This window comes from Sciurus carolinensis, chromosome 8 (assembly GCF_902686445.1).
Source record: "Sciurus carolinensis chromosome 8, mSciCar1.2, whole genome shotgun sequence".
NCBI lineage: Eukaryota > Metazoa > Chordata > Mammalia > Rodentia > Sciuridae > Sciurus > Sciurus carolinensis.
This window is the reverse complement of record NC_062220.1, coordinates 148,003,328-148,013,098: the sequence shown is the minus strand read 5'-3', so window position 1 is coordinate 148,013,098 and position 9,771 is coordinate 148,003,328. Positions and strand designations below refer to the sequence as shown.

The 9,771-nt window shown below is 51.5% G+C and overlaps 1 protein-coding gene across 4 annotated transcripts; it reads right to left on the bottom strand.

Moving 5' to 3' along the window:
* Positions 1–433: 433 nt before the first annotated feature.
* On the bottom strand, positions 434–6,386 carry Snrnp35 (small nuclear ribonucleoprotein U11/U12 subunit 35). 4 transcript variants are annotated; one of them, XM_047561227.1, is made up of 2 exons: positions 6,230–6,386; positions 434–1,789 (listed from the first exon to the last, which is right to left on the bottom strand). In XM_047561227.1, the coding sequence occupies exon 2, from the start codon at positions 1,784–1,786 to the stop codon at positions 1,061–1,063; it is 726 nt and encodes a 241-aa protein (XP_047417183.1). In that variant the 5' UTR covers positions 1,787–1,789; positions 6,230–6,386; the 3' UTR covers positions 434–1,060. The 4 variants fall into 4 exon arrangements, with proteins under 4 accessions (XP_047417183.1, XP_047417184.1, XP_047417185.1 ...); XM_047561228.1 differs by having other exon boundaries at positions 6,030–6,285; XM_047561229.1 differs by lacking the exon at positions 6,230–6,386 and adding an exon at positions 5,857–5,896.
* Positions 6,387–9,771: the final 3,385 nt, after the last annotated feature.

The following is a 9,771-nucleotide window of genomic DNA, read 5'->3' as shown; positions in this document are numbered from 1 at the left end:
GGGTTCCCAACCAGGGGGTGACATTTGGCAGTGTCCAGACACATTTTTGGTTTGACCCCCAGCATGACACACACACACACACACACACACACACACACACACCTCGGGATGAACGGGTGACTCTTGGTGTTGAATTATTTGTTTTGGATGAGCCCTCTTGAATTTTGAGAACCTGAATTCTCAGAGATACAGCAATAAGTAAAAATGCTAAATGTCACTTTTTCAAAATCATGTGAGGGGCTTGGTACTTACTCAAAGTCCACAGAAATTAAGGTCAACAGAGCAGCTCTCAAGCCCACCAGAGGCTGGACACTCAGAAAAGGGAAATGCAGCCCACCCACAGCCACAGTGCCTTCGCCGACCTCAGCCCTGCGTGTTCTTCCCTTATTCCTCCGGGTCAGCGTTCGCTTTAGAGAGCTGAGACTGCCACAGATCACCGCCGTGAGACACCATGTTTAATTTTAAACGCCAGCCAGAAAAGCGAAAAAAGACAGTCAGCATTTTGCACTAGAGTTGACATCCGAGAGTGGCCAGTGGCAGCCCAGATGGTGCTGGTGTTAAATCAGCCATTCTCTGTGGCTCACTGGGCCCCATCCCTTTGAGCCCGTCGTGTGTGTCAAGCGTGTTACTAGGGACGCCCCCCAGTCTGGTTTCTCGCTCGGCTGTCTTGTTTTGTGAGACAGGACCTTGGCGGCCATCTACAACTAAAAATGTTTTGTTTTGTTTTGTTTTTTTTTTTTAAAGAAACATTTCGAAGGATAGAAAGACAAATTCTCTACAGGCCCACGCGGGCAGAGAGGTGGCCCTCACCAGGCGCCTTCTGTGCAAACGCCGCGGGGACAGACGCTTCCCCGCGGGGCCGGGCCGGGCATGTGGGCGCTTCCCGGGCACAGGGCGGCCGTGGGCTCCACTCGCAGCAGGGCCAGAACCAAAGCCCGCGGGCTGGGGCGGCGAAGGCGTGCGGAGCCCCCTAACCCGGGCCGCGGCCTCGAGCACGGCTGGCTCCATCGCCCTCCGGAGGCCTCACCGCGCCATCCACGCCGCCCGCGCACGCCTGCCCCTACTTGCTCCTGTCCCTCTTCTCCCGGCCCTTGGGCCTGTCCTCCCGCTCCCGCTCCCAGTCGCCCTCGGGCCACGCCCTGGCCGGCTCCCGCTCCGGCCACCTCTTCTCGCGGCCGCGCTCGTGGTCCCGGGCCCTGGAGTCCCAGTGCCGCTCGCGGGACCGCGACCGCTCCCTGCGCTCGCGCCGGGGCTCGCGGTGCGGGTCGCCCTTGGCGGCCGGCAGGCTGATGGGCTTGCGGAAGGGCCTGTCGCGGCCGCCGAAGCGCAGCTGGCCCGACTCCTTCTTGCCGCCCAGGCCGCCGCCCAGGCGCCGCGGGACCCAGCCGCGCAGCGTGCGCTCCAGCTCGTAGTCCACGAAGATCTCGTGCTGGTCCACCAGCAGCCCGTCGGCGTCGCGGTAGGCGCGCAGCAGCGCGCGCTCCTCGCGGAACTCCACGAAGGCGTAGCCCTTGGAGAAGCCCGTCACCAGGTCGCGCACCAGCCGCAGCCGCCGGATGTCCCCGTAGCGCGAGAAGACCTCGCGGAGCTTGTCCTCCTTGGTCTGCAGGTTCAGCCGGGCCACGAAGAGCGTGAGCAGCGGGTCCCCGGTGACGCCCCGGTTGGGCACGTAGCGCGCCAGCATGGCCCTCCACACGGCGCGGTCGTGCGGGTCCTCGTCCGTGCCGTCGATGCTCCCGGCTTTGAGCGGGTCATACTCCTTGGCGATGGGCATCCAGTCGTTCATGACCTGCGGAGACAGCAGGCGGGTGAGGGCAGCTCCCGCAGGGCCGGGCGCAGGTGGCACGAGGGGCGCCCCCCGCACCACTCAGAGCTCGGGGCAGCGAGCCTGGGCTCTGTCCCGTGTGTCCTCGTGGAGCCACAGGAGGGCACTGGCACCACCGCACTGTGATGTGGCCCAGGACCAAAATCCACCACCGCCAGGGGCTCTGAAGATGGCGACAGGGCCCGGCGCCCGGGTCCACACATCTCAGGAGGCTAAGGCAGGAGGATCATGAGGTGGAGGCCAGGCTGGGCAGCTCAGTGCTAAAGTGACATGGGACTTGGAATTTATTTTTATAAAAATTCTTAAATAGAAACACATTTAAAAAGTGGCCACAGGAGGCTGAGAGTGCAGCTCAGGAGTAGATGTGCTCAGTATGAGTGAGGCCCTGAGTCAAAGAAAAAAGGCACAGGAAAACGAGCCTGCCACACCACAGGCTGTGGAAAAGGGCATTTTTAAAACCTCTCTCTGGGCTGGGATGTGGATGGGCAGGAGCACATATCCCCCTCTGCAAACAAGTACATAAATCTAAAAAAACCCTCTCAGGGCTGGGCTGTGGCTCAATGGTAGAGTGCTGGCCTGGCATGTGTGAGGCACTGGGTTCCATCCTCAGCACCACATATAAATAAATAAAGGCATAGCGTCCATACACAACTAAAAATTGTTTTTAAAAAGACTCCTTTACTACCAATAATCTCCCAATGCGTGCTAATGTGACCATGACCCTCTCTAGGTCCCTCACCTGGCTCCAAGAGGACCAGCAGGCATGTGGCCACAGTAATGCATGCCAGATTATTCTGAAGCAAAGTCTAGCTATTATGTCACTTAGACTTAAAATTTTTAGCAAGGATCACTAAAATGAAAAAGAACTTTTTTTCCTTTTGGTACTGGGGACTGAACCCAGTGACACTTAACCCTGAGCTACATCCCTAGCTCTTTTGAGACAAGGTCCCACGAAGTTGCTTAGAGCCTCACTAAGTTATTGAAGCTGGCCTCAAACTTGTGATCCTCCTGCCTCAGCCTCCCGAGCTGCTGGGATCACAGACGTGGGCCACTGCACCCAACTAGATAAGGACCTTTTTCATCATTTTTTTTTTTTTTGTAGTTGTAGAAGGACAGCATGCCTTTATTTGCTTATTATCATGCGGTGCTGAGGATGGAACCCAGTACCTCACATGTGCCAGGCAAGCACTCTGCCACTGAGTCACAGCCCAGTCCCTAGATAAGGACTTTTTAAAAGCGAGACTACAAGGGAAAGGACGATTCCAAAGTGCCCCATGCAGTCAGTGGCCGACAGCGGGCCATGGCCAACCAGGAACGTGGCATCTCTTCTTGACTCGACTGTCCTGGGGGATGGGAACTGACTGCTGGGAAACTTCACTGGTGGGCACGCTGCAGCTGTCTCACTCTGACACGCGACCACCAGTCCACAGACAGTAAGGTGGTGCCAACACTGCGCACCCAGCTATCGCTCACGTGACCCCCTCCGCAAACCGCTGGAGCCAGTGCTGAAATACCTTCCTCAAAAGCCAGGGCTCTGGGGCTGGGTGGTGGCTCAGTGGCAGAGCGCTCGCCTGGCACGTGTGAGGCACTGGGTTCCCTCCTCAGCACCGCATAAAAATAAACAAAAGGTTCTGTGTTCATCTATAACTAAAAATATTTTTTTAAAAACCCAGGGCTCTGTGGGTGTCCTAACAGCATCTTTCCAGAAGAGAGAAATGATGTCTACAATTTTCTCCGCTTTTGCTTTTCTTGTTCAGCTGACAGGGTGCGTAGGGGGAGCAACCAGGTGCTGACAGGGTGCACTGAGGAAATGCTCCCCCAGTAAAAAGCCGAGCACCGACAGAATAAATTCAAAGCCCAGGGCACTGCACCTGAGACCTCTGGCCTCCGCTCACCCTCTCACCAAACCCCATTATGCAGCCTCTTTACACCAGGCGGGCTTGCTCCCGCCTGCACCCAAGTCGTCCCCTCCCCCTTGCCCTGTGCAGCTCCCTCTGCAGGGAATGTTCCCTTCCTTTCGGCCTCCCACACGTCCACTTTTGGAAATCCCACTGATCCTTCCAAGCCCAGCTTCAGACTGCTCCCCATAAGGGGAATGTGTCTCGCCCAGCTCAGCGCCCCGCTCCTGGACGGGTGTGTTCTGCCCCACGCACAGCGAACACTCTCAGTTCAGTATCTCCAGATCCTAGGACACTTCCTGATAAACATGGGGGCACGGAACCAACTGCCATCGAAATTCACAGAACTGCTTGTCCAGATGAGACAACAGAACCTCGTCACTAAGGGTGAAGAGGCGGCACGCCGCACTGTCCACCATCGGGCTGCAGAAGGGGGACAATATGCGCCTGTCAATATTAACAAGCAAGTGCAAGCCAGGCAGAGTGGCTCACACCTGTAATCCCAGCAAGTGGGGAGGCTGAGGCAGGAGGACGGTGAGTTCAAGACCAGCCTCAGCAACTCAATGAGGCCCTATCTCAGAATAAAAGGAACTGGGGCTGTAGCTGAGTGGTTAAGTGCCACTGGGTTCAATCCCCAGTACTGCAAAAAAATAAAAATAAAAAAAGTCAAGCAACTTTGGAGAAGATGCTACTCTGGTGTTTCTAGCAATAAAAGAAAGAGAGGCCACTGGAGCATCAGAAGGCGCACAGGACAGGAGTGAGACAGCACCACCCTGGTCTGGCTCTGGCCCCAACTCGTTTTGTCTTTTCTCTCAGAGATGGAATTTCTCCATGTGAACAAGAAGAGATGGAGCTGTTACTTCAGTCTCGCTCCTCTGGTGTTGTGTCTACAGAGATCGTGTATCTACTGGGCCTAATGTTCCTGGAGTTTAGTCTTATTCCCCTTCCATCGCAGGGCTGCAGAGAAAAGTTAGGACTATGATAATTTCAGGTTAAGTCCAGCACTTAACAGGTGCCAAGCACTGTGCTAACCCCTCAACTCCTCTCAGCTCCCAGCAACAGCACGAAGGCTCCACTATCAATGTCCTGTCAGATGAGAAGAGTCACACACAACAAGACGTGGGGATGCGCATCCACAATCCCAACGGCTGGGGAGGCTGAGGCAGGAGGATGGAAAGTTCAAAGCCAGCCTCAGCAACTTAGTGAGGTGCTGGGCAACTCAGGGAGATCCTGTCTCTAAATAAAATCCAAAACAGGGCTGGAGATGTGGCTCAGTGGTTTAGCACCCCTGGGTTCAATCCCAATTACCAGAAAACAAAAGAAAGAAAAATACAAAATGGTTGTCTGGCCCAGTGAGGGAGTTTGAACCAGGGGCTGTGTTGACTCCAGAGCTTCAGCTCTTGACCATTTCCTCAGAGGGCTCTCATAAAAGGCAAGGCTTTGGAGATGGGAAAGAAGAAAATCCACCAGGATTCTGGGTGTTGGAGGCTGACACCCAAGACCTGCCCCGTCCCGGCCCCACCCCAGGGGGAAAGAATTCCTCCTCATTCAACAGAAAAAATGTCACAAGGATCCAACAAATGAAACATGAAACATATTATTGTTCACAGTGAGAGCCACTATTCCAAGCTTTAAGATTACTTCAAACCAAAATATAAAAAACTATAAAAATTAAGCACAGAATTTGTTCTCTCATCTGCATGCTTATATCAGTACAACAGCAGCCTGCACTGCTTATAATAACAACTTATTATATTTCTAGGTCTATTTCCAGCATTGCAGCCTTATGCTGAGATCTCCTCCAACAGTCTCTCTGGATTTTTACCTTCTGGTCAGAGGTGAGATTTGAGAGACGAATGATGGGGTGGAGGTGGGTGGGGCAATTAACCATCAAAGACAAAAAAATGTGAGAAAACGAAAAACAGCACTAGGTTGTTGTCAGACACTCAGGCTTGACCCCGTCCTACCACCTGGTGCAAAACTTAAATATCTAAAATTTTGAGCATCGGAATTCTTATCTGTAAAAGGTGCCCACATGCCACCTCGCTGGGTTTCGCAAAGACCGGATGGCGTCTAGAAAAGTGCTGGTTTACAAATTATCATAACACAACTAAAAGTTTGTTCTCTGCAAACCTCTCCTTCCAGGACCTCGGGGTGACTGCAGCCCCGCTCCCACCCAGGGCTCCGGGCATGCGCAGTGGCGCCGGGAAGCACGGGCGGAAGTCGGGTGGGGCGGCCCGCGCCACACTCCCGGCGCCCCCTCCCCTCCGCCTCAGCCCTCGGGGTTGCGTCCTCCGAACCCTCACCTCCTGGGTGGCCGCAGGGAGGAAAGGGTCACCCTTCCGTCTCAGCTCTCATTCCTCCTGCCCTCAACGCAGCTTCGGAAGCCGTCCCCCTCTGCCAGCTTTCAACATGGCGGCGCGCAGATGGCGGACACAGCGTCCCGTCCGAGACCCTCTTCTTTCCCTCGGACATGGGCCCCGTCCCCACAGGCGCTCCCACTCACCTCGGCACAGCTCCGGCTCGCGGAGACCCTCCTAGACACGGAGATAGGCGCGGGCTCCGACAACGGAAGCGTTCTTACGCCGGCCTCGAGCGGACCTCTACATTGGGAGCCGCAGATTCGTCAGATGCTGATTTGCTCTTTGCGCTTTTAAGTCGTCGCGTCTCGCGCATTGAGCCTCGGGAGCCTCAGTCGTCCAAGGAGATTGAGCTTTTATTTGTTTCTGTTTTTTTGCACGAAAATAAAAATTGCTAAATCGACCGACTGTTGTACTACCGAATGTGCAGTTAGTTTTTTCTTGGAACTGCTTAGACTCAGATCTGGTTATAATGATTTTTCCCCTCAAAAATGGGTGCGCCCATTCACATGAAATTTTATACACGTTCCCAGAGGTTTCATAATTCCTGGACTTAATAATTTGCTTTCCATACAAGTAGAATGGTATTTTTTTTTTCTTTCTCTTTTTTTCTTTAAACCAGGAAAGGCTCTACCACTGAGTTACATCTCCAACCCTTTCTATTTGTTTTTATTTATTTATTTATTTTTGGTACTAGGGGTTAAACCCAGGAACTCTTTACCACTAAGATACCTCCCTAGCCCTTTTAATTTTATATTTTGAGGCAGGGTCTGGCTAAGTTGCTAAGGCTGGTCTCCAACTTGTAATCCTCCTGCCTCAGCCTCCTCAGTCGCTGAGATTACAAGCATGTGCCACCACACCCTAATGATTCTTTAAGAACACAGAAAAACCCTGCAGTAAGAAGCCCGGCTTAATAAATATGTACAATTAAGTGTCAAATTAAAAATGTTTAAATATATTTTAATAGGAAGGGGGAGCCAAATTTAAAAACCAGGATGAGAGGGAGTGGATACATTTATAAAATGGATAGGTCTTATACCAATTATGTTGTGTTTCTCCCTGTCTGCCACTCCTGGTCCCTTTCCTCTACTTACCTCCCTTTAATCCCTGTCTCCAGATTCACCCACCAGTACCAATGGGTAACCAGTTTTCCATATGCTTTCTTTTCCTTTGTCCTCTCTAGCTTCCACATGTGAGAGAAAACAGGAGCCCTGACCTTCTAAGTTTGACTTATTTTACTTGACATGATGGTTTCTAGTTCCATCAATTTTCCTACAAATGACATGATTTCATTTTTCTTCATGACTGAATAATACTCCATTGTGTATATATACCACATGTTCTTTATTCTTTCATCCATTGATGGATACCTCTGCTGGTTCCATAGTCTGGTAATTGTGAATTGTGCTGCTGTAAACATGGGTGTGCAGGTATCTGTAGTATGACTTTAATTCTCTGGGGTAAATACCAAGGAGTGGTATAGCTGGGTCATACGGTGGCTCCAAGCCCAGTCTTTTGAGGAACCTCCATGCTGATTTCCATAGTGGCTGTACTCATTTATAATCCCACCAACAGTGCAAAAGTGTTCCTTTTTCTCCAGATCCTCTCCAGCATTTGTGGTTATTTGTATTCTTGCCCGCAGCCACTCTGACTGGTGTGAGATGGAATCTCAGTGTTGTTTTGATTTGCGTTTCCCTACTTGGTAATGATGTCGAACACATCCAGCAGCTAGATGGTAGAGAGCCTGCCTAGCATGTGCAAGGCCCTGGGCTCAGTCCCCAGCACCCAAAGCAAACAAAACAGAAACCCCATGGGGAGATGTGGTTGCATTCCAGTGCTGGGGAGGGGGTGGGTTTGTGGGCACAGTGCAGACTTTGAGTCCCTTCACCAAAATCTCCTTTAACGCTCCTCCCCCGCAACCCTGAATAAACACAGCACAGAAGCTAAAAAAAAAAAAAGAAGTGTTCTTACTGTCTTATGTAAACAGGCTCAAAACAAGTCCCCTGGAGGCCACCTTTCCTGCTAAACAGATTCTTTTCAAGTTAACCAGCCAGTCACAGCGCTGCACCCTGTAATCACAGTGGCTGGGGAGGTCCAGACAGGAGGATCACAACCTCAAGGCCAGCCTCAGCAATTCAGGGGGCCCTACGCAACTTAGGGAGACCCTGTCTCACAATAAAAAATAAAAAGGGCTGGGGATGTGGCTCAGTGGTTAAGCGCCCCTGGGTTTCATCCCCAGTACAAAAAAAAAAAAAAAAAAAAAAAAGGAGGAAAGAAAAAATAGGTTAAACTGGTAAAATGAAATCCTTCACTACAAAGGCATTGGGGTAATGTTCTATTGTCAGCTGCAGACTCCTTGCTTTTAAAACAGGAAGAGAGCCAGGCTGAACGTGCCCTGCGGAAGCCTTGGTGCCCCCAGATAAGCAGAGGGGAGAGCCGCCCACCCACGCCACCAGGTGTCTGGTGGAACTTTCCTATTTATGGACGCAGCAAACGCCTCCGGCTCCGTTTCTATCACGTGTGGCCCCGCTTACACGTGTGTTCCATTTCGATTCTTCCTTGCCTGTCTTAGCCCTCAGGGGAATAGTCTTTTTGGAAATTACTTTTTAAAAAATGTATAATGACGTATCATTGGGACTTTTTGAGTTTTTTTTAGCTTCGTGATGTAGACATATTCTGTGTGTGTTCTGGATCGGACTTTTTCTTACCCTGTTCCCAAATAATTGTAGAAAATTGAGAGATTTCTTCTTTCCTATTTGGTGAGTCTCAGCAATTTAGTGTGATCCTGTGTGAAAATAAAAAAGGGCTGAGGGTGTAGTTCAGTGGTAGAGCACCTCTGGGTTTAGTTCCCAGTACCACAAAAAACAAATGGAACCGCCCAATGGGGAGACCTGGGCCCCTGCCTGGGGCTAATCCACTCCCCTAACCTCACAGGACCTGCTGGCTGCTGGGCCTAGACTTGAACCCTGGGGTGGGGTCTAGCCCCAGCTCTCTTGATCACTGAGCCACCACCTGTGGGAACGAGCTGCAATACTAACCAGAATTTCCTGGAGAGCGTGTTCCGGCACAGACAGCAGCCAGGCCCGGGTTTCTAATCCAGCGTGTGGACAATTTGCATTTCTTCTGCTGCTGCTGTTTTGTGCTGGGACTGAACTCAGGACCTTGTACCAGCTATTGTTGTTACTGACCAAGCTCCAGCCCCAAGAATTTGCATTTCTGAAAAGCTTCCAGGTACTACTGCTGCTGCTGCTGGCCCCAGGTCTACACTGTAAAAACTTCTGCCAGAGCAGGTGAGGTGGTGCTCCCCATAATCCCTGCAACCCAAGAGGCTGAGCAAGGGGATTGCATGCTCCAGGTCAGCCTGGGTAATCCCGCCAGGGCCTGTCTCAAAATGTTTACAAAAGGGTGGGGCGGGGGTGTAGCTCAGTGGTAAATTGCCCCTTGGTTCCCTCCCCAGTATAGCCAAAACAACAATAATATTAATAGTAAAATAAAATAAAAACTCTCTGCTGTCACTCATAATTTATATTCAGAATTACCCAAGAGGGTATCTACCAACAGCATGTCAACTTCTGCAAGGGATTCAAGAGTTAAGTTCATGATCTCTTATTTATTTATTTTTAAATTTTTGGCCATACTACTAACTCCTGCATGCTAGTCACGTGCTAGACCACCGAGCTACATCCCA

Excerpts from the sequence above, each read along its gene's own strand:
- Snrnp35 (XM_047561226.1), bottom strand. The coding sequence starts at position 5,614 with ATGGTTAATTGCCCCACCCACCTCCACCCCATCATTCGTCTCTCAAAT. Across the intron at positions 1,790-5,548 it reads ATCTCACCTCTGACCAGAAG|GTCATGAACGACTGGATGCC; the intron begins GTAAAAATCCAG and ends CTGTCTCCGCAG.